Source organism: Cataglyphis hispanica, chromosome 4, assembly GCF_021464435.1.
Source record: "Cataglyphis hispanica isolate Lineage 1 chromosome 4, ULB_Chis1_1.0, whole genome shotgun sequence".
Taxonomy (NCBI): Eukaryota; Metazoa; Arthropoda; class Insecta; order Hymenoptera; family Formicidae; genus Cataglyphis; species Cataglyphis hispanica.
This window is the reverse complement of record NC_065957.1, coordinates 4,144,997-4,170,083: the sequence shown is the minus strand read 5'-3', so window position 1 is coordinate 4,170,083 and position 25,087 is coordinate 4,144,997. Positions and strand designations below refer to the sequence as shown.

The window sequence follows — 25,087 nt, the reverse complement described above, 5'->3', positions numbered from 1 at the left end:
TTTTTTAATATAATGTACAAAATTTTTCATTAAAGAGCTTATAAACGATTAATTTTCTCTCTTTCTCTCTCCCTAATGTTTCTAGTTTAAAAATCATTTTTATAGTGATTCAAAAATTTGACCGAAAGATTTTAAAACCATTATGCTGGATTATGGAATCAGGATATATACAAAATCAGAAATATCTTAACTCATGAATTTGCATGTATATCAAGGTACATTCGACGCGCATAATTCATCTTTACAAGCTCGTGCATCATAACTCTTGGTTATTCAAAAAATAAATAATAAAATAATTTTTTGTTCTGTCTTTGAAACAGCATCAATACTGTTTCTCAAATAACCAAAAATCTCCATAAAGCATGAATATTTAGAAACAAAGTACGCGCGCCGAATACTATATTCTAATATGCGTATAAACTCATGTTAAGATATTTTCTATCCCATGTGAATATCTAATATTTTTATGTTCTTCAAATTTTGTAATATAATGGTACTAAATCTATTATAATAATAATAAATTTTATAATTAATTTAATCAATAATTTATATATATATATATATATATATATATATATATATATATATTATCCAGGATTTAACAAAAGATAAATTATTTCATTACTGTTTGTCATTTTTCCAAACTCTTTCCGTGATTTCTATAAAGATTATAACATAGTTAACATTTCTTTACAAAATGTTTTTTAACTTTTTCTAGATAATTTTCTCTAATGTTTGATAGTTGCATTAATTTTATATTTTTTTAAATAATTTTTTCAATAATGTCCATATAATAATTTTCTATTAAACAATTTTTTTTTTTAGTTTTACTTTCATACAGATTTACTTTTTTATGTATTTAGTACAATTTTTTATTTTTGAGAAATGAGAATATTTATAGCTTCAAACTTTGAGCAATCGCGACACTAATGTTATATCTATGCAAGAAACTTAATAAGCAGGTTTTTTCAAAGTACGGGGTTAACAGATCAAGGTAATTCTGTTAGAGACGATTTATCATCATGCTGTGAGCTCGAATCAGTGTCTTCGAATTATATTGCATGCCAATGAAAAGTCGTGGCGTAATATATAAAAGAGAAGAATATCTCTCTCTCTCTTTCTCTCTCCCAGCCATATTACATAAATATAAGTTGCTCGAATGGCTTTCGTTACGTAAGAGATTCTTTCATATATTTATATATTCATATATTATATATATATATATATATATATATATATATATATATGTATGTATGTATGTATATATATGTATGTAAACTGTTTTTTCGGAAAACTGGAAAAACGTGCACTTACTTAATTGCATCGTGCAAAAAAATATGGATATCCTTTGGAATTCTGAAATGAGATCGATCAGATAAATATCTAAAAATAGAAAATTCTAAAATGCACAAATTTAATCGACTTATTTTTCTAATCATCAAATTATGATACGTATTATGCGGAGACAATAAAGAAGAAACGAGAGCAAAAAACAAATTTGCAAGGCGAAAAGGCAATGTGCTTTTTTCGATAAGATGTGGCATACAACTATACATATAGAATACTTGTGTACATATGTACAAGGTCGACTCAAATGTACACGCAACGTTCTCATAAATTATAAATGCATGACGTCACAGCGAACAATATTATATAGGAAGATGGGGTTAAAGGTTCTGTTTAAGGAGATAACAGGTATATCGTTTTCTAAATGTCAAGAGAAGTAAGGAGAAACAAAAAAAAGACATAAATGAGATAGCAAATGTGACGTAGCAATATGTTATGTAACTGTGTCAATCAGTTGTACATAAGCGCTTGACACATTACATATATCCTAAATAAAACAATTGATCATATAATTGATATATAAATTGTCATTTTTATCTAGTTGTAGATTGATCAATCTAAATAATTAATGATTTCTCCGAAGATCTTAATCACTCATTATTAGAATTTTCTATCAAACATGTGGGCCTAACTATTTTTATAAGGGATGATTTCGTGATTCTCGTATTTTATTCTTTATATTTCATTGCGTGGCTTGGCGTTTACAGTCGGTGCAATCTTGATTCGCAGCAGCAACCATAGTTGAAGCTCGACCGAGTGGGAGAACCCATCGCGAACGAAGGAGGGAAAAGAGAAAAGAGTTAAGATGGTGGACTCCCCTCTTCCTTTCCCTTCTCCCGTAAGACGAGGCAGTCAGTTGCAAAAGCAATTCGTATATACAAACAGAATGTTGGTTATAGAAGGTTACAGGCGAGTCTCGCAGATCGAAGATTCAATAGAAATTCGTGTGGAAACAACTTATGAAAAATTCAGATCTCTCTATTAATAGATGAACACGTAAAGACCACGTACATTTATCGCTGTTACTCGAAAAACAAAGCTCCCACTCAGCTTCTTTTCCCACGTATGCACATGTAAAAATGCATGCGTATATAATTAAACGATGTTTGTTATAAAAATATTGTAAAAACAATCCTGAGTACCACAAGTCTTTGACTTGCGTTTTCTAACGTCACATGTTTGAACAAAGGCAAATATAAATTAGATAGATATGACTTTTCGGATCATTCAAATATTAAAAATTAAATTAATGTTCATTAAAATAAAAATTTGGATGTGAAAAAAATGTATATTGTGTTTCAATATATAGATTGTGAGGTTAATATATTTTTAAATCTATGATTTCTAAATGAACATCCTCGTTTTGTGACCCTAAATGGAAGATTCAAGATAATCGCAGCCTTGCCATAAGCAAGTATCCTTTCGCTTCTCGTGAGAGTATATATATATACGCTTCAGCAAATTTGTGATGCCTAACGTATCTAATCAAACATCAATTATAGGTTTATTATTTATATATTGTGTTGTTGCCAATTAAAAAATAATTGATCTTTATCAAATAAAATAATTGTATTATGTAAATAATTATTATAAAATAATTATATACACATAAATTAGGAAATTATTTTAAAGCTTATGAATTTTGTATTTCGATTTTTATATTAAGGATAGATTGCTTGAAGTGATACCGAAAAAATTCCAACTTTTTATTTTGAATTAATTACACGCAACAAACAAAACACACATACGTAACAAACAGAACATTTATCATACAATTTATAAAATAAAATATTAAATTTATTAAATATTTGATAACCTTATTCAATCATGAAGTTATTTTTTTATTTTCACTAAAATATGTATATATTAAAGCGCGTTAAATATGCGCCATTTATTTCTTTTTACACAACATACTTAATAAACAGTAATTTTATAAAAAAAAATAGTTTGTATACATAAAAACACTATTAATAATTAATTTCTTTTTGCTCATTGATATTCATTTATAAATCGTTTGTTTTATCTACAGATTTGATTTAAGATTTAAATATATATCTTATATAAATTCATGAAATCACTAATAGTTCCGGCTTCATTTTCAATAGTTCAATACCTGATAATTTTAATTGGTTTATCTGATAAATTTAGATTGTCTATATAGATAAATTTAGAGAGTTTAGGAAATAATTCTGAATATTAAATCTCACAAAGAAACTGAATTCTCAGAACAGATTTAAATATTTATGCTTAGATATATACATTGCTTAAGATTTATATAATCCAAATAAAATCAAATCCAAAATTGAAAGCTTAATTCAAAAACAATCTAAAATAAATTTTTTCATCTTTTTTTTATTTTTTTTTCGGCTGTTGCATGCGTGTAGAAATTTTCAGTAAACAGCTTCATTCGCGGATCATTAGACACACTTATTTTGTTTTTTTCTTATGCGAAACTATATTATCTGTATTATTATCCATATCGTACAATTTTCTTCTATTGATAATTAATTCTGTAAATTTTCATTAGTTAGCATAGTTAATTATACTTTTTTACAAAAATATATAGATTTTAAAATAACAAGATCATTTTAGAATTAAATTAAAATGCCAATTTAATCTAGAAATTAGATTCATAAACATTCTTCTCATTCTTCAAGAATATCGTAGGCCTTATAAAAGGTTTCTTATTTGTATACCGGGAAAGATTTCCTGAACGGACTCATCAGCTATCGCATTCAGTAATATGTATTTAATTGAAATGAGAGAAAATGTAAACATATTGTCAAAAGAAGACAACGTAGAAGAAATATAGCTCATGACGATAATCCTCGAATTCTCATTGTTCTAAGAATGGTCGCAATGGTATCACTCACATAAATTTAAGAATTCTATTCTACATATATATAATAAAACAAGTAAAATCTTGTCGAATCATTTCCATTCCACATAATTCTCATGCAGTTATCGAGCCTAACATGCTAAAAATATTAAATTTCGCTGATCGCAGTAGAGATTGAGACTCGAGCCAGATTTAAGATTTGTATATTTAATGACACAAGACTTTTTGCAATATAAAGCAATAAATTTATCATTTTGTAATTTCTTTTTATGAAGATTTATTTAAAAAAAACCGTTTTTACTCGATCAACAACGAGAAATAATATGAAAAACTCAACACATAAAATAATATGTCAAATTTGCAAAAATATTCCCTACAAAATCTTGCTTCAGATTATAGATGATTGCGCAAACTAAAGAGATGCGTTTGTAAGCTTATTTGGGACACAATTCTTTTTTAAATAAAAATATGCCTAAGGATAAAATAGTTACTCTTTTCTTAAATTTGGCTTTATGTATGTATTAATTTTGGTTTTTCCGCACGTGCTTTTTCATGAACACTAATATCGCGCCTCTTTCATATTATTAGGACCGCTAAATAATGGTGTACACATCTCTATTAGCTGCGTTCCGCATTTGTCATCCTTGTCTAGTATTCAGTGAACAAAAAAGATGACGATACGCTGATAGTATTGCCAGCGAATTCCGGAACGCAGCCATAGTGTAATAACTTGAAAAGCTCCGCGCGGAGGAAGATATATCCTTTAATTTTTCTTTTTTAAGAATTTTCCACTCTCCGTCCCATAGAAAATTAACGAGATTACTGTGTGCAAATAATGCGCGCGCGCGCATTATGTAATACAATTTTAATCACAAGTTCATAAATAAAAAATAAATTTAATTGTAAATTCATGATTTATCATTTTTTATTTTTCTTTCCCTAACAAAAATATTTCATGAATTTTAATAATTCTAAATAAATATATTATACATTTGAAATTAATTTAAAAATATAAATATTCCGTTTTTTCCCTAGAAATTACAATTCTGCAAGTGAGGAATATTGTTTTGAAAAAAACTGGATGGCGATTTTCGAACAGCGAGCGGTGTTACATCAGAGTCATCGCTATCTAATATCGATATCATCATCAGCAACAGCGGCGCGTTGCTTATCTTACAATTTCCTCTTTATAGTACGGCTCGCCAAGCAGCAAGAGGGGCGCTACTCGCTCGCGGCCGTTGTCCCCATTCAGGGAGGGGGAGATGCCACCATTCGAGATTATAGACAGGCAGGTATGTGACTTGAAGGAAAAAGGAAACGACCGATCACAAATGGAACTCGGGCGCACTTATAAAGATATATATATATATATATATATATATATATATATATATATATATATATATATAAACGAAAAAACACCAAACGAATGGGATGTGAATTTTCAGACAGTCACATTCATCATTTACTCATTTCATTTTTTTAAGCTTATATTCTCATCAACACGAATTTTTTTTGATGTATCGTTTTATAAAAATGAGTCCAAACGCGCGAATCGAAAGAATGATGAAGATTCCATTCGCAATTGTTACGCACCTTCCGAATTTAAACAGCAAATATTCGCATTCGTTGTTCATTCGTTTATGTAGACCCAATCTTAAAACCTGATTCAATAAAGAATAAAAAAACACCTGTGTCGTAATGCGGGCGTTCGCTGCGTGCTAGATTTCTCAAAACATATACTGCGAAATAAACGTTCCCCGATCTAGAAGAGAATGAAAAAAATTTCACACTGTTGCATGCAAATGTATGTAACGTTTAATCCTTTATATTAGTTTCATGATTATTACGTCGTAGCATCTATGTAAAAAATAAATAAATAAAAATAAATAATTGTGGAAAAATATAAATTCATATATGTCCTATTCCACTGGATTTGAGTAAAAATCAGAACAATTTTAATTCTGTGAAAAATCGATTATAAAAGTGGCTAGAAAAGATATATAGAAAAATAAATAGAAAAATAAATCCACACAATATTTAATGTATCAGATTGCAATAAATAGACAATATCAAGATATTAGATTTATGTGTTTTGCTTTAGCGGCTTTTTTAGCGTTGCTTGAAATTACAACAAAGATCGTTAAAGATCATAACAAAGACGCGGTAAATTTGCGCGAAACGTAGAAGATGTCTCAATCGCGAAAGTTAAAAATACGGCAACTACTTTTACGCAACATTGAATCACACATAAAATGGACGTAAATAACTCTACTTTCAAAATTCCATGTTTTATACGAACAAGTAGAGAATCAAATAGAAATTCTAAAAATTCAAGAATTCGAAATAGACTTTAAATAAAAAATATCGAAAAAAATATAACGTGAACGTATAAATAAAATTTTTTTTAAATTGAAAAAGATTATCTTTCAAATCGTAATAGTTAATTTGTGATTAGTTAAATATTACTTAACATTATCTTAAATGTAATCTTAGGTAGCGTTCAATTCAGCCAATAAAATGCCCGCGCGTGTAGTAGCTTAAGATTATTCTATATATATATATAAATGTAATATATATATATATATATATATATATATATATATATATATATATATTACATTTAATTATATATAGAAATTTTTTCTGAATATAATAATCTATGAATCGCAAATCATGAGTACGCGCATAGTCTGATGCTAGCTTAACAGAGAGATGATAATCGGAGAATCGATCGAAAAATTGGGATGTGCGCGGTAGGGAATCGAGGAAGTGAGAAAAGGAAGGAAAAAATAAATTGAAAAAAAGAAAGCAAACATGCATGGTACCAGGCGCATAATCGGGTAATTGTGCGACACGAAGCTGGAGGTAATGGACGACCTTCCGAGGGCGCGATGCTCCGCCTCCGCTGGATAATTCGAGAAACAATGGCAGCCAACGATATGCATAGGCATAAGTTTCGTGATGAAAGAGTCCAGCTTCCGTGAGAGTGGAAGTCACGTAGTTTTGTGCAATACGTCTTCATGAATTTCTCGACATTGCGTAGTACGGAATTTGTTTAACTCGATGATAAAATTCATATCTGATTGCATGTATGCCCATTCTGACTCAACACTATTTTAATTACGCGATTATTATACAATTATCGAATGTATATAATTTCAAAATCTTGCAAAAAAAAAGATATTTTAAGTAAATATTTAAACTAATAATAAATCATTTTTTTCATGAAATATCGAATCAAAAATCGACGTTACTTTTACTGAAATTTTTTTAGTAAAAGTTTCTCTTCAGTTTGATTTGGCTTTTTTATTATTTATTTGATTTAAAAAATTCCTCTTTTAATTTTATAAAAAAAAAAAAGGCAGAAATGAAACACTCTATTTTTAATGAAAATTTTACGGTGAACAAAAGCGAGACAGATTGAAAGTGTGGTTTGTAATGATAAACTCTTCAACTAAACATAACTTTTTTTAGTCACAAAAACAAGGCCAGTTATTTTCTGTATTTTTTTTTTCACGTTGAATATAATTTCTATTTTCAAGCTACTTCATCACATCATAATTTTGACATTAATTTGTAATTAAAGTTTTGACATTAATTTGTAATTAAAGTTTCAAGAAAGAGCTATTTTAAATAGGAAAAATCATTAAATATAGTTCACAAATAGTTATTGATTGTTGATTTGTGTCAACAACCACTGCCACAATTAGAAATTAATTTCATCAATTTACAGCTCATCCCACATCCATTGTATATTTAATAAATGACTTTTCTTCATATAAAATACAAAATATATATAATACATATATATGATACAAAATCATTTTTATTTCTTATCAATAACTATTTGTGACATCTCTTCGATTTTCCCTCTACGGTATACACGATGGAAAAGTTTTAGTTTAATCAAAATTAAATATGTTGTTCAGAGCTCCTACTCTCGAAAAAGGATTTTGTTATATCGACCATAATTAATAAGATATTATGGTTAAATATGTTTAATATAATTAATGTAATTAATTACATAATAATTATTGTGAAAAAGTTACGACTTAGATCATTGAGGATCTGTCAAATAGTTTTTAATTATTTAACAGAATTTAATATTCAAATTTAAAAATTTTTTAGTTTGTTGAATAAATGTAATGTTAAAATTGGCAAATTCAAAATGTATCTATACATTTTTGCAAAAATTTAAATCTTTGAATTTTAATATTGATATTAATTCTACTATTTTTATTTTGTGAATTTTGATATCAAATTTATATTCAGCAGTCTAAAAAATCTTTAAAAGTTTGAATACATATAATTAAAAATTATTTTATAGATCCTTAAGGATCTAATTCGCAATTTTTCCGTATAATAGACTCCATATATTTAAATATGAATATATCTTAACCATAATCGACGACAAATTCCTTTTGATGGCTAAAAATCTGAACAACATATTTAATTTTAGATGGGAAAATAAAACTTCAACAATATATTTTAAGTACATCTGAAATAACAAAATACATTAAAATAGCCCTTTCTTGCAACTTTAACTGCTCTCAAACTTATAACATGATAAAGCAATTTGGAAACCAAAATCGTATTCAGCATCAAAAAAAACTATGCAAAGTGACTAGTCTTTTTTTTTTTACCTATGTAATCAAAACGGGCATATGATATGTCTATTGTTCATGACTTTTTACAAACCGTCAATATGTCGATGAGACCGGTGCAAAGTTTTGAAAATCTCACTAATCATGATACTTAATACATGAGTGCGCGTTCATGAATGTTTCTGTCTTGAATTTTTCGCGATATAAGAACGAGCATTCCATTTACCTCTTCATTGATTGGTTCTTTCAAAATTGTATTGAAGGTAAGAGAAATAATGATAATGATAAAAGCAATTTAGTGAACTGTTATATTGTATTCTAATATATTTTTAATATTTATTTTGATTTAGTGGAGAAAAAAAATATCTTATTTCTACGATAATTTAGAATTTAGAGTCACAAGAAAATTGAACACATTTTTTAAAAAGACAGTGTCGATGAAATAGACTCTGCTATAGACGATTTTCGCTGCTTTTTTCGAATTATAATTTTCCTTACGATATGGACACATGTATATACATACAGAGAAAAAAAATTTACATGACTAAACTTACATAACAGAACTCCAAATGACATAGCAAACAATTTTAAGTCCACAAAAGATAGATCTATGATAGATTTGTTATTATGAATTCAAACAGCGCAATTGTAGATATATGTAAAAGACTAGACATTAGTAAAGTTCCATTCTTAACGAAAATTTCATCATTAATCATTTCTTCTATATTCTATATTTTGTCTATATTTAATTTTTGTTTCTTTTAATGTTCGAATATATATGTCCCTATTATCTTAAATATAAAAAATGTAATAACAAATAATAAAATGAATACACTTTTATATCAGGGACTGTCAATCATTTTATCATTTTCTATGCCATTGGAGTCGATAATTGTATTTTATCGCATATAATAGGACAAGCTTTATCATCTTGTCTTTAATATGGAGCGTTTAATGCAACAAAATTTTCAAACGCTTTATCATTGCAATACAGATGATGTAGCAAAAAGATAAATCCCGAGTCGCGAGTCAACTCGTCCGTGGCGAACCACTTCCGCTTCGCGCCTCGGTCAATCTCTCCCTCTTTCCGTTTCTCTACCTATCTCTCTTTACTCTATGTTACCTTATTCTGTAGCTCGTCGATGAGCACGTAAACGAGTAGCGTGATCTCTTCCTCGTCAGAGCCGAGCGCATTTCCTTGAAGGCCAGCGGTCGCCACGTAAAGGGCGACCAGGATATTCGGCGTACCTTCTTCTCCTCCACCATCTCCTCCCGTCCTTGTCCCCGTCATTGTTCCCGTGGGAGCCGCGCACACCTGGCAGCTCGGAAGCGGCTCGTCGATTCTGCTCCTTTTCTCCCCCTTCCCCCTCCTGCCCTCTCTGTTTCGATCGTGCACACACTTCTCGCACGACGTCTCGATGCTGAGACGTCCTTATCACTGATTACTCACTGATTATCCACTACGCGCGACATGTTTTTCACGGAACGGCGAACGCGGCGGTTTGAGGTTATGGCAATGGCGATTTAACTGATGAGAGCACACCTGGAATAATTGAAAAATCGAGGTCCGCGGACGAGATGCTCTGTTTTACTTTTTCCCGTATCTCTTTCTCTTTCCGTTTTCTTGGAACGCACGCTCGAACGGAGCGCCTTCGCGTCGAAAGTCGCAAAGTTCTTTGCAACACTAACCGTATGTTTCCCCGGCTGAGCGTAACGAGGCGAACACGTCGTCGTCGTTGCCTCACCTGGCGACTGCGCGTCGACGCAGTACCTCTCGTTGGCTAAAACCCTTACCCGCTTGGCGTCTCACGGAAAGAGAGGGGCGAAAAGAGGGGTGGGGAAGGAGAGAGGAGAAAGAAATACCTAACACGCACCACACGAAGGTTCTTGTCGAGCGGAAAAAAATAGCAAAACTAAATTAATATCTAATGGATGTCAATTTATGTAAATAAACGTGAAAACATGTCGCATTCGGATGTATAAAGCAAAAGAGGGAGAAAGGAAGGAAGAAAGAGAGAGAGAGAGAAAGGAAAACACCTGTTGCACGCTATGAACGACTCTCTCTATCTCTCTTGCGTTTCAGGTGCAATTGAGGACTATAATACTTTACCAGGAAGGATATCTTTGAGCAATTCTCCAACTTATATTAATATAAAATATCTCAGATGAGCTGCTACTGATCTGCGATAAAATAAAATTATATAATTATTTACATAAAAGATGTTGATGCTTTAAATTGTCTCCAAAGTAATTTTTTTTTTTTAATAGTTGTTAATTCTCATTTCCTTTGTTTCTATTAATTATATTCGAATAATTGTGCTATATATGTCATTACATATATTTACTATATTGTAATTACTTTTATTACTTGCTGCGCACACTCTTTTTGTTTTCATTTAACACGTTTTACGTTTTACGTAATATACTTTGATGCTTCTTTATTTGTAATATTTACTTTTTGATATTTTTTTTATTTATAATTTGAATCATAACTGATTTAGCGTCTAAAAAAGATAATAATAATAATATATATATATATATATATATATATATATATATATATATATATATATTTAATGATCTATTTATTTCATTATTTGACTTATAATCTATCTTTCGTAAATTAAATAATGAATTAAATAAATATCTAAATAAATATCTAATATATTTGCATTAATAAATATTTATTAATTTTGCATTAATCACGAGCATAAATTAACCATTTAAGATTTAAATTATATAAGAAAGGAAGAAGAAAAAAAGGGAAGAAAATTGTATTTGTCGCGCATTATTGAAAAGTTTTTTCCAACAAGTAGCAAAAACAGATCATTTAATAAAAAAACCTAAATTCGCATTAATAACAAATTATTACATTTACATAGTGATAACTTTAGACATATATTTAAAGATAGATAGATCATTCGTATCGATATATATGTACCTATATGTATCGATCTAACAATAAGTACATTAAATATTTAAATTATCAAGACAAACTTCGAACTGGCAAAATATTATGTTATAAATATCCTTCAGAAAAATATTGACGGAACTGGAATTGGATCACCTGAAAAGAAACGAGAAAGCGAGGTCGAGTATTTGCTTGCCTAATGAGCAAAATAAGAGAAAAAGAAGAAGATAATCCGATATATTGAGCGAAAGAGGAAAAGACGGAAAAAGAAATTATGCGAGAAATCATCGAGAAAGAAAGAAAAAGATTCTTGATTCCAGACGAAAAATGCAAATTATTTCGTCGGTTTGGAAGGTCAACTATTTGCTCTTTCAAAAACAAAATACGACAAATGACAAAAATGGCGATCTGAATAGAGCGGTCGAAGGGAAAGGCAGATCGAAGTGACTACACCAAGTAGGTACTGTCAAAGTATAACTGAATTCTATACAGGAAGAAAACGGAACGGAGAGAAAGGAAAAATGGCTATTAGCTTATCTTTTTTTAATAATTTTTTATGTTAGAGAAAAAAATAAATTATTGACCAATTAAAAATTAGATAAAAAGAAAAAAATGGCTAGCTTAGAAAAAAATCAAACTAGCTATCTCCTTTTTTTCGTGCTCAGCCTTTGGCAATATACTGAGCATGCCAGTATAGTACAGAATTTAATGCATCCACTTGAGAAGAGCATTACAATATTCACTTCATCCATGAGGAATCATGCGGCATACACGTGGAATAAGCACGCGCAAGCGGGATTAACATGGCGACCGAGCGTTCTTACTTGGACACATTAAATGATAAAATCCTTAAATACTGACAGAAATAGTAAAATTAATATAAGTTGAAATTGATACGTGTAAAAAAAATAGAAAGATAAAAATTTACATATGCATGAACTGCAGGTATTTAAAAATTCTCTCCCGAATTCGTTAAAGATTGGAACATACCATTGGTTTTAGCTTATTGCATTAAGTATTCATAAAGTATCCATAAAATATTCACATTTCTCATAATTATCATATTTGCATTCTATTTCCTTTCTCCGTTTTTCTTGATATAATAAAAAATATCCTATATACTAAAAATATCTTATATTACTTTTACTTTATATTTCTATTTCAATACTCGGTAATATTTCGTGACAAGCGTGTGATTATGCAGCTACGTCATCGAATTTATGCGACTTCCTGCGAATGGGTTTGGAAACTTTCGACCTTAATTTTAATGACAAATTTTTCCATCGCGCGTTTCCTGTATAGAAATGAATTTTTTCTCAAAGTTTTAAATATGCATTTGATCGAATACCTGCCTTTACAGGAAATACTTAGCGTAAACAAGCTATATATATAACTACATATAAGAAGTGACTGGTCTTGTTTTTATGTTCAATTTTTTTTTGAACTGTATAATTGCAATGTGATCTTTTCACGCTTTTCAATAAAAAATTAATGTGAATCTTATAGGATATATACAATTATAATTTAATTATAATGCTATATAATACAATATTTTGTATCTTCCAGTATGTATACTTAAAGAGAAAATATCACAATGGCTGTAATAAATTTGCATTTTTTATATTGACCGGCAACAATGACACAGTCAGGTTATATGTATTCATGCACATATATTTAACGCTCACGTGATAGTGTGTGCTCGCTTAAAATATTTTCTGCATCAACGATCATTTTCGAGAAACACTGTCTTATAATTTAAACGAAGTTTAAAATAATCACGCAGGATATAAATGTCAAATTACACGACGAAAAATTTATTGATATTTGTACTAGAAGAAGAATAAAAATGCAAGTAATAGAATTGATACCACTCCATCTCCTTATCTCCGTTTATTTTTAATACAACTATTATTAGGTAGAGAGAGAGAGAGAGAGAGAGAGAGAGAGAGAGAGGGGGAGAGAGGAAGAGAGGACATATTCGCTAGAACAAAAAGAGCAAGAAAAACAGCTGTGTGTGTGTGGAGCAACCGTCAACGCATTCGGAGTAGGAATATCCTGAGGATTAGAGTGCTTAGTTCCTAGGCAAGATCAACGATGTCGCGTCGACCGAATGAGATTGGCCGAACACCTGTTACGTGCCGGTCGTGCTTGGTCGAAGCCGGCGGTGCGTAACAGTCGTAAGGGAAGGCAAGTGCACCCGTCAAGCAGTGGCGATGGTCTACAGTGGACCGGCAAAGCAAAAACATATGCTCTTTCACGGCAAAATACTTCGGCCGTGCGAAAATCAAATAAACCAACAATCGTATTAAGCAATTGTTTACATTCGATCAGCTATTAATGTGCAAAAATAGTTCATGCTATTTGCGACGCAATAAATGCTTTTTCGTGCATTTTTGCCGGAAAAATTTATGCTTTTTCGATCATTAATTAAGTCATGATTAGAGATCGAAATACGAATACGAAAATAGTTGTTTGAAATTATTATGTAAATGTTATCTTTCCTGTGAAACAGATGAATGAATATTTACGATAAGACATTTTTAATTATTTTTCTCGTTACTTTCATCATCTCATTTAATTAATATATATATAATATATTTTATAATCGTACTACCAAATTGTGATTGAAATTTGTAGATATTTATACGCATATCTTACAAGTTTACAAATGGAAATAATTTAAGCGCGCGTTAAAATCTCAGAGAGCGAAGTCTATCTGGATTCCAGTATCTTCGAGGAGAGCCAGTTTATAATATCGGACTCTGTACCACTGCGACTCGCTCACCACAAGTATGAATATATTATAATATTATTATTATTATTATTATTATTATATCACTGTCATTTGAATTTTTTTTGTATATATATTTTATTAAATCACACTTTGTTTTGTCGCTGATCTTTTTATCAATGGAATTGGAATCTTTTCAACAATAACATAAGGCAAACAGTTGATTAACGTGGCAAAATAAAATTTCACCCAACATCAGTACCGAGCACAGTACTAATATGTGCGAATGTGATTTTAACAATAGAAATATTCTCGTCTTCAAATTTTTCTGAATGCCTGATTTCAAAAAGGTGACGCTTTAAATTAAGACATGTATGTAGATACAGAAATTCTCCAAATATAATACGTATCAATAAAGAAAAAATAAAAAAATTAATGCAAAAAACTTCTCCGCGTTTCTGTCGACGAGGTAGAAATCCACTTTGGATTCTTTTATGATTAGTAAAAGGATGGAGAACGGATTCACCGTTGCGAGAAACTTTCTCTCAAGCAACGTTCACGTGATTCTTGTGTCATAACTTTCGAAACGCTACAATAAATCCCTTGTGCAAGTACATTTTTTCAAAGTACATGGGAGATTAATTCTTACATATATATATCCTGATAAAAGGTAATATCTGATTGTGAATCAAGAAATCTGAAGTCAAGAATTTTACAAAGAATGTTATAAAATATGAGAAAAAATTATATGGGAAAAAATATTTTTTGTCCATATATATAAATATATATCGAGAGCGTGAGGAAAATAAGTTATGTCCTAATTAATCAAGTACATCAATTTCAAATATATGAATAAATTAAATAGTTTGATTGCACCCTTCTCTATAAGAACATTGTGATAAAGAAATACATACGTTTCATAAGGAAATCAAAGATTCCACAAAGTGCGCAAAGCGCAGTTTCGCGAATATCTGGCGCGTTCGAGCGAATAGCAGAACCGCGAGGAAGCGGGTCTCGTTGAAGACGGAAGAGAGAAAAGGCCTGTGAGAGAGACATGATCGAGAGAGAGCGAGCAAACACATTGTGGTCACTGACCCGTCTGGAACGTTGACTCCATGTAGTCAATCTCTTCTTTATATTTTCCTCCGTTCCCTATTTACACCCAGTCTTACCGCGTAGCATACCTTCGATTACAGAGTTACCTCATCTTATCTCTTGGATTTTTCATGCGTTATTTTTCATCCATTGATTCCATATCTTTATTAGATTTTTCTGAAGAGTTTTCTTTTTTTTTCCCCTTTCATATCATCTTTCATGTTTTCCTTCTACTTTCCCGATGAATATTTTAGTTTTCTTCCGCTACTCTTTTATTCATAGTGTGTTGACTTCACCTTCATTTATTATTGCTTGTTTTTGATCTTTTTTTCTCATTCTTTTTGATAGATTGAATAATCTTCTGATGAAAATAAAATATACATCATGTCTATTGCATCATGTCATTGTCGATTTCAATATTTTACATCGACGTCATAAATTTGTTTCATCCAGAATTTAAATAAATTTTAAATATTTTATGGGACAAACATGTTTATATATTCACACACATACACTATATAATATATACTGGTAAATGTATACATATGTAATATAAGATACTCATTATAATGATGAACATGTTATTTTAGCCATTTCCAATAGATGGACAAAAAAATTTATAAATAAAAAATCTCAATAACATTGTAATAGACAGTACTTTTAAATAATAAAAATTTTTAAATAATAATTTTAAATAAAAAATTAAAGAACACTAACATTTAATAAAATATCAATTCCAACTTTATCTCTTTAAATAAAAATATAATTTTGTTTCATAACATAGAAAGCAATAAGATAAATTTGTTGTTTATATGTATAAATATCATTTTTGAAATATTAAATCTCAGCAAAACGTTCTAAATGATCTTATGTATGCATATATATATATATATGTATGTGTATATACTTATGTGTGTATTGCATATATAAATATTTGTATATGTATAATAAAATAATTTCAACTAGTTATTTAAACTAATTACTTTAATATAACTTAATATAACTTAAACAATAGCTCTAAAATTTTTAATAAACTATTTAACTATTAATTAACTATTTTATTATCTTTTTACATATTTATTACTACTAAAAACGAAATAAATTGAAAAAAAATTTATAATGTAAGTTTCGGCAATAATCGTCCTTTCGGTTCTCTAGTTACGATTAATACCGTTATACATGAATACCGTTAGAATCGTAATCATTCCCGCATCGGGAGTCTGGGATTTAAGTCCTATTTACTAACGGTATCCATTTATTCCAAACTGAGAACTTGCTCTACTTTTACTTTTTTTTTCCTTTGCAAATTATTTTTAGTGAAAAGAATTATCCATGTTATGACTATTTCATATTAATCAGACAAACCGAAAATTTTATTTATTATTGATAATAAGAACATCCACATTGTTTTCTTCTATTGCATTCTTTTGTCATTACATAAAAAAGCTAAGAGAGTATAAAGAAGTCGTAAATCATTTAAAAAATTATAAAAAATTGTGCCTGTCATTTATACTTTTATACGCATAGAAAATAGAAAGAATCCAGACGAAAAAATGTTATATCTGTATATAAAAGTATACCAGAGTGTTTTGACTATTTAATTATTTATCTCATTTTTGACGATACAAAATAATTTAAACATAATGTGAATATAGTTTCAAAAGTTAGACATACTTTAAGAAAGAAAATTTTCTTTTCAAAAATGTTTTGCAATTTTCCAAGATCGCCCGTAACGTAGGCAACCGGTTGCGCGATAGTATGCGCGTGATGTCTGATAATACTATATTCTCTGATTTTTTTTTATTGTGTTTAAATTTTATTTCAAGATATAATAAGAGAGAGTAATAAACATCAACATTTCTTTATTATACATCCATTTATATTTTATATATATATATATATATATATATCAATTTTTTAAATAAATGTTACATGTTTATACAATAATATATATTCTCCATAATTTGATTGAGGAAAATGTGTATAAAATACTTTAGCAATTAATCTATATCTACTTAAGAAGTTAGTTATTTTATTTACAACATTATCAAATATGATTACATAAGTTGGTAATATAGTACTTTTATTATTAACATAATTATTATCGAGCCAAAATGTTGGATTCACAAAAAATTGATCTGCTTCATCCAGATAATCATTAAAATTATCAAAATTAGGTTCGCAAGTTAGAAATTTTATTGATGTATTTACATGCAGATGACTGTACAAGGGCAAAGCATGGCATGGAGTTAGAATTAGCACATTTGTTGATAAAGAATTATTAGCAGAAATTTCATACCGTAAGAGCTCTATTACATTTAATGTGCCACGTTGATGAATCAAGGAAAAATAAAATCCGGGTATGACATTGCTGCATATTAATAATGCTAAAATACTTTTACGGACAAATGCTGTAATTCTAGCGTTTAAACGATAAGTACAAGCGGAACTTACATATATCAACATTGGCAAAAGCGGTAAAATAAATCGAAATTCCTTGTGAGGCAATAAGGAATAGACAAATAATGTCCAACCAATTACTATGAGCATAATTAATTCTCGATTGAAGTAAACGGAATGTTTAAGTATTCGCCAAACAGCAATCAAAAATGGGATGTAATACAATCCGAGTATCACGGGTAAACCAACAAAGATGTACCATAATGTATGTTCTTTGCCATATATGTTTCCAACACTTCCAAGCACATTCACTTGGAAAAATCTCCAAGGAGTTATTACAAATTTTCCATAACAATAACTATCTATTAATATGGAAAGCAGAAAACAAAATAGACATATTATTGTGTAACGACCAAATAGTGCTATTTTCTTTTCTGCACTTGAACAAATATGATATAAGCATAATGGAAACCATATAATCGCAGCAGTAGGTCTTATCATACAGAGAAAGCCCACAATCCATAAAAATTGTATACTCTGTACATGATTATTTTTCCAAGGAAATATTGATAATGCTATTGTGGTACAGACAGTCTCTACTGAATTTATCAGTGTTCTTGAAGCACAATAGTACCAATACCAATTTGAACATAGAACAAACAACATCCACTTACACTTGGTCCATTTATAAAATCTGTAATCTGCATAAGCAGCAAGAACTGTTTGAAAAACACGTGGCAATATTGTTAATAAAAATGTGACATCTAAAGAAAATATGGCGAGTATATGATACAGAATTGATATGAGAAATGGATAAATATAACTACGAATCATCATTGTCCATTCCCATGTAAGGTACCCATAATCAAATGTCAGATAATGAGCTACCTCAAGTGATTGCCAATATTCATCTGGTACATGAGCAGTTTGTACTATGATCACAGAGGTCAACCGCCATAGTAACAAAAGCAATAATATTCTGAATCTTCTTGGTAAACGCATTTTAAACCAGTTATCTCGCATCCATACATGTCATTTATAATGAAAACATATTTTTAAATTCTCATTTACTAGGATATTCTGAAAAGAGCCGATTTTATATATTCTAGTATCTCGTACATAATAAATATTAAATGCATCTTAGATATTCCCATTTTCAATTGTGGCAAATACTTATTATTTAAAAAAGAAAGAAATCAACATTACCGGATAAATTCGCATAAATCAATAATGTATCGTTCAGGAACAAATCTATTAGATAAGTTAGATTGGGTGTTTTTCTTAGGTATAAGATTGAAGTGCGATTCTTCTATGGCTTTGTTGGCACCGGTTAAGTAGTTTTTGTGAGATCCAGACTTTCTACCATGATTGAGTGTAATTCAATGTTAATGTCTAAACTTAATCTAACGTGATTTAACCAAGTTAAACGTCAAACGTAATGATGATAAGACGAACTTTCTTTGCGCATGCGCGACGTAGTAGCGGAAAAAGACATATGTTGCATATTTCCTATCATCAATTGAATAATGTTTGATCGATCAAATTATACGATAGAGTAGTTTATTTTGTTAGTTTTTATTCTGTCATAATTCTCTTGTAGTTATTATGGTGAAATTAACGACAGATATTATAGAAAGAAAATATTCTCAAATATTGACTACTAAATCACTCAGTAAAACAATAAAAAAAGAAGAGTTGCGGAAATTAACTCATTTACATATGAATGACATGTTCATCAGCAGTATTGTAAGCTATATCGAAAGAGAGACTTAATGAATATTATAATTTATTTTTAATAATTTATTTTTATGTTTATACAGGGTGACCTAGATATTCATAAAAGTTTACAAGTCATATATCTACAGAATAATAATATATCAAAAATAAAGAATTTACATTTTGCATGCAATTTGACACATTTATATTTACAACATAATATTATAACGAAAATAGAAAATTTGGAATCTCTACAAAATCTACAAAAGCTTTATTTAGGGCATAATAATATCATAATAATTGAAGGATTGGAAAATTTAAAACAATTACAGGAATTGCATGTTGAAAGTCAAAATATACCATTTGGTGAATCATTGTGCTTTGATCCACGTAGTGCTTTTGCTTTATCTGTAAGTGCAATCTGTATCTCAAGGATTCTTTATATATATACAAATATATATAAATTGTTTTTTTCTTTCAGATGTGTCTAAAAATTCTTAATATTTCTGATAATAAAATTACATCCTTAAAAAGTTTAATAGGATTTCAGAATTTAAATACATTGGAAGCAAAAAATAATCTATTGAATAATATGGATGATTTAACTGAAACAATAAGTACTTTACCATCCTTGCAAGATCTATTCCTACAAGGCAATCCTATTACACAATTTTATAGATACAGAGAAAATCTGATTGCCAACAGCATTTTGTTAGGTAAAAGTCTTATAAATTTTTTTTTTCACCATTATCATGTTTACTGTATAACTATTTTGTTTTACAAATAGCTAATCTTGATGGAAAAATTGTATCCAATACTTGCCGAAATTTTATGAAAAGATTTAAAATGGAGAAACATAATCGACAAGTGAAAAAAGCAATTAAAACTCCATTAGCAAATGATATAACAAGTATGTTAACAGTATGTAATTTTTTATTTTGATAACAGTAATAATAGACAGAAAATTTGTAGGTTCTTTGAACTTACCACCAGCTTTCAAAAGATCTATATCAAGAGCAATTTTTCAAAATCCTGGATCACAATTATCTATAAAGATTACTCCTGAATCGATAGGAAGCCAACACGTGTTTCCTCCTTGGAAATCATTAAAAAAAAGGCAGAAGTGATCATTATCATTTTATTTATTATATATGAATAATATATTTTTGCATATAGAATTATCATCTGGTATCTGGAGAAATATCAAGGATAATTGTACATCCAAGCCTTTCTAGAGCAGTATAACTAAAGGAAAGAGACACAATTTATCATCAATGAAAAAATTGCATTACTACTTCTTTTTATCAATGAAATTATGAAATAGAGTTTCAAAAGAATCCTTACAAATTAAGAAACTGTTACTCTATATACATAAAAAAAAAAAACATTTGAATGTATCAAAACATTATCTCTAGGAAAATAATTTTATAAAATCTAAGTAATACACTACCATATACAAGTAAATTAATTATGTAGCAAATGTACTGTATCATTATTTATTATCTCTTATTATATTCTTTGTTTAAAATTTTTTTTAAAAGCTTTTTCTCTCCTTTTACATATGTGCGCATAAGTGTGTAGACATGTAACACACAAGCACTAATTACTAATTGTAATTAAAAAATACGCGAAATAACTAATAATTGCTTCCCCCACAAATTGAAAATGGTGTCCATCGAACAAATAAATATAATCTTGATTTATTCCGGCCTTCTATCCAAAAAATTGTTACACAAAAAAGTATTATTCTCTTTAATACATATTTTACATATAAAAAAAGTTGTATAAAAAGTGTTGCTTGAATATATATATATTTCATATCTAAACACTTAAACACTCTGCTTTTTTATCAAAAATTATGATAAGAGAAAATATGTCAACTGTAAAAAATTATGCATATTCTAAGATTTAATTCTTTCATGACATTTCATATTGTTGTCCAATTATATGCAATATATATTAATATCATGTATTTTACTTAAATATTTGTGTGCTGTATAAGACACAATTTATATATTAAAAAATTTAATTAAAAAGTTTTTATTATGTATTATATGTATGTATATTCTATATGTATATTCTTTTTAACTCTCATAGTGGCTAAAAAAAGTAACAAAAACATCACTTCATAAAGTTATGACTATATGCATATTTGGTAAGCCACTTGTGACATGAAGGTAACACATTACAAATGTACAAATATATATTAATATTGATAAAAATATTTATTTGTAAAAGTATCAGAGTTCTTCTTTGCAATTATTTAAAATGTCAATATTTAAAATGTCAACAATAATGCAATGATACAATTTAATTTCAAAAGTTATGATAAGAGAAAATATGCCAATTGTAAAAAATTATGCATATTATAAGATTTGTATATATGCAATTAAATATTCACTAAAATTGTCTTTTGTACTAGATACTAAATAAAATATCTTCTTAAGTTTTAATATTTTTAAATTTTCATCATTTTCATATCAAGTACACTTAATATAGCAGATATAAGATAAATAACTACTTTTCTTATATGTACTTTGGTCTAAACTTTGGTAATATATTGGTAACTATATACCACCATGATTTCATTTTTTTGACAATATATGAAAGGTAAAATGTAATATTTTTAAGCTTTAATCAATTAAACATAATAGATAATATACTAATCAGCGTTTATATCCATTTGGATTATTTTGTTGCCACTTCCATGTGTCTAAACCTGAAGAAAAATCAATGTACTTTTAATTTCAGAACATTATAATGAATAATTCATAGGACTGTACAGAAACTATTCTATATAACTATAAATTTAATATTACATTATTAATTTATTATAGTAATTATATCTTACACATGTCATCTATATTTTTTGTTGCAACCCAATTGAGTTCTTTATTCGCGATACTAGCGTCCGCATAACTAACAGATATGTCACCTGGTCTACGTTCAACTATTTTGTATGGGATTTTCTTTCCAGATGCTTTTTCAAATGCATGTATAACTTCAAGCACAGAGTAACCTTTTCCAGTACCAAGATTTATTGGCTTAAATCCTTTTAGATTATGAGTTTTTTGATAAATTATGGCTTTCACATGTCCTACTGCTAAATCCATAATATGAATATAGTCACGTATACCTGCAAATGTATATGCAATTGAAAAAAAGATTTTAATTATAATTGTCTTTACACTTGTCTTTCTTTTAAATATTTTTTCTCCCTATGATGTATATTCTTTCAGGATGTATCTCTATTAGAAATTTATTTCTAATCAAATTTTTGCGATCAGAAATATATAAAACTTTTACCTGTGCCATCAGGTGTATCATAATCATTACCATAAACATATAATGTGTCCCTTTTTCCAACAGAGACTTGTGCGATATAAGGCATTAAATTATTTGGTATACCATTAGGATCTTCTCCAATTTGACCTGAAGAATGTGCACCAACAGGATTAAAATATCTCAAAGATATAACAGAAAATTCCTGTAAGCAATATTTCTTATTAAAATAGATTACAAAGTAATATATTATAATATATATACCTTGTCTGATATACACAAATCCTTTAATATTTCTTCAACCATAAACTTTGTCTTCCCATAAGGATTTGTGCAATTGCCAGTTTTCATATCTTCCTTTAAAGGAAGTTGCTGAGGTACACCATAAACTGTAGCACTGCTTGAATAAATAAAATGTTTTATATTGTTTTCTCGCATAACTTCTAATAAATTTATTGTTCCACTGACATTAGTCTTATAGTATTCGAGTGGTTTTTGGCATGATTCACTAACTGCCTTCAATGCAGCAAAGTGTATAACACTGTGAAAAGTATACTGCAATAAAATTACAATATTTTTAATTTCAAAATCTCATGCATTGTCTACAAATATCAGTTATGTGAATCAATAAATATATTTTACCTTCTGAAATACATTTCTTAAGTCATTAATGTTTGTGATGTCACAGTTAATAAATGGAATATTCTTATTTATCATTTTTTCTATTCTACGGAGGCATTCTGGTTTCTCTGAATTTAAGTCTGTAAATATGAGGATAACTTGAAAAAATCTGCAAAACTTTTATATATGTAAAAATATATTGTATGAAAAGATTATCAAATTATTAGAAATAATTTTTTAAATCTAAATTTCTAGATATTTTTAGTATATTTTTAGTACATTCTTGATAGAAAATATGTTAAAATTAAATGTGGAAAATAATGTTAAAATTAAATGTGAAAAATAATTTTAATATATGTCATTGTTTATATATTATCTAATTTAGTAGATTACAACATATCATTATATTTTCATTTTTATCAAATGACTTCTTATACTTCACCTTTATATACATTGCTAAGATTATCAATTACCACCACCTGAAGGTCTGCTTGTAATAATTCCAAGACTGTATGAGACCCAATATACCCAGCCCCTCCCGTCACCAAAACATTCCAAGATTTGCTTGCCATTATTTAGTGCGCAATATTCTGTTATAAGTACGTATATGTATATATACATATGTACATAAATGCATACATACACACATACACACACATGCGTTTCTTCTATAAAGCTATATATCTTATGTGAATATATATATATATATACATATATATATTTATGTGTGTGTGTGTATATATATATGTATATTATAATTGTACAAGCTGTTAAAACTATTTCCATACCAATTAAGTTTTGCAGAAATCAGTGGCAGTACAATTCAATCGACAACCTCACACTATGATAACCGAGGATATACTGACCTTATTACAATTCAAGGATAACAGATAACGATGCATATATCATGATGGAGTTATGTAACATTGACACATCATTACTATTGGCATTTGCTGCGATCGGCGAGCATAAGATATCATCTTACGCTGAAGAATCATTGTCATTGTCATGAGCCCGATCGAAAAGATCGCAAAGCTTGTCAATCCAATAATTTCGTTCGATTCCCATAACCTGCGTTCTCTTCATCTACGATATACCAGACGCAATTTATAATGGCAATGATGTGACGATAACCAGATATTTAAGTCACGTAAATTTTTCTCTATGTTGAAGATCGCTTCGAACAAGCTTCGATTAATTTGATTAACTTACATAATAATCAATACCAAATTTTTATTATATTATTTTTATAAATTTTAATATTTATTGCCCTGTAAATTGTGTGTAATGTAATAAACGATAAATTAATTGAAATTTAATCCACGAGGCTCTGTAGCGAGATTTTTAACATCTTAGCGACCATGATGCAAAATACAAGTGGACATGATGGATGCCATTTCAAAATTCACTGTCAGTATATAATCATGCAAGATTTTTTATTGTTAATATCACATTTTTTTCATTAATTTAAGTAAGAGTATAATTATCATAAGTTAATTTATAATAAACTTAAAATAAAAAATAAAATAAATGTCTTC

General features: G+C 28.7%; 4 protein-coding genes across 11 annotated transcripts in view; 1 reads left to right on the top strand and 3 right to left on the bottom strand.

The window, feature by feature from the left end:
• LOC126849311 (RNA-binding protein fusilli) overlaps positions 1-10,570 on the bottom strand; it is a 31,962-nt gene extending 21,392 nt beyond the window's left edge. The window contains exon 1 of one of the 3 annotated variants that reach the window (XM_050591019.1): positions 9,917-10,570. In XM_050591019.1, coding sequence (XP_050446976.1) covers positions 9,917-10,084 — 168 coding nt within the window. In that variant the 5' untranslated portion in view covers positions 10,085-10,570. The remainder of the gene's footprint in view (positions 1-9,916) is intronic. The other 2 variants (XM_050591021.1, XM_050591020.1) reach the window with 2 other exon arrangements.
• Positions 10,571-17,431: 6,861 nt separating this feature from the next.
• Positions 17,432-19,385, bottom strand: LOC126849317 (GPI mannosyltransferase 3). The gene is made up of 2 exons (XM_050591038.1): positions 19,137-19,385; positions 17,432-19,010 (listed from the first exon to the last, which is right to left on the bottom strand). The coding sequence occupies exon 2, from the start codon at positions 18,951-18,953 to the stop codon at positions 17,448-17,450; it is 1,506 nt and encodes a 501-aa protein (XP_050446995.1). The 5' UTR covers positions 18,954-19,010; positions 19,137-19,385; the 3' UTR covers positions 17,432-17,447.
• A 132-nt stretch (positions 19,386-19,517) lies between these two features.
• LOC126849323 (protein phosphatase 1 regulatory subunit 42-like) lies at positions 19,518-21,176 on the top strand. Its single transcript, XM_050591050.1, has 5 exons — positions 19,518-19,676; positions 19,751-20,056; positions 20,128-20,362; positions 20,434-20,556; positions 20,619-21,176. Exons 1-5 carry the CDS (start codon positions 19,536-19,538, stop codon positions 20,771-20,773), a joined length of 960 nt encoding a protein of 319 aa, XP_050447007.1. The 5' UTR covers positions 19,518-19,535; the 3' UTR covers positions 20,774-21,176.
• Positions 21,177-21,852: 676 nt separating this feature from the next.
• LOC126849319 (UDP-glucose 4-epimerase) lies at positions 21,853-24,925 on the bottom strand. 6 transcript variants are annotated; one of them, XM_050591042.1, is made up of 8 exons: positions 24,762-24,925; positions 24,416-24,635; positions 23,992-24,139; positions 23,571-23,689; positions 23,193-23,483; positions 22,953-23,133; positions 22,498-22,782; positions 21,853-22,365 (listed from the first exon to the last, which is right to left on the bottom strand). In XM_050591042.1, the coding sequence occupies exons 3-8, from the start codon at positions 24,119-24,121 to the stop codon at positions 22,313-22,315; spliced, it is 1,059 nt and encodes a 352-aa protein (XP_050446999.1). In that variant the 5' UTR covers positions 24,122-24,139; positions 24,416-24,635; positions 24,762-24,925; the 3' UTR covers positions 21,853-22,312. The 6 variants fall into 6 exon arrangements, with proteins under 6 accessions (XP_050446999.1, XP_050447000.1, XP_050447003.1 ...); XM_050591043.1 differs by lacking the exon at positions 24,762-24,925 and having other exon boundaries at positions 24,338-24,729; XM_050591046.1 differs by lacking the exons at positions 24,416-24,635; positions 24,762-24,925 and adding an exon at positions 24,338-24,345 and having other exon boundaries at positions 24,029-24,139.
• Between the last annotated feature and the right edge of the window lie 162 nt (positions 24,926-25,087).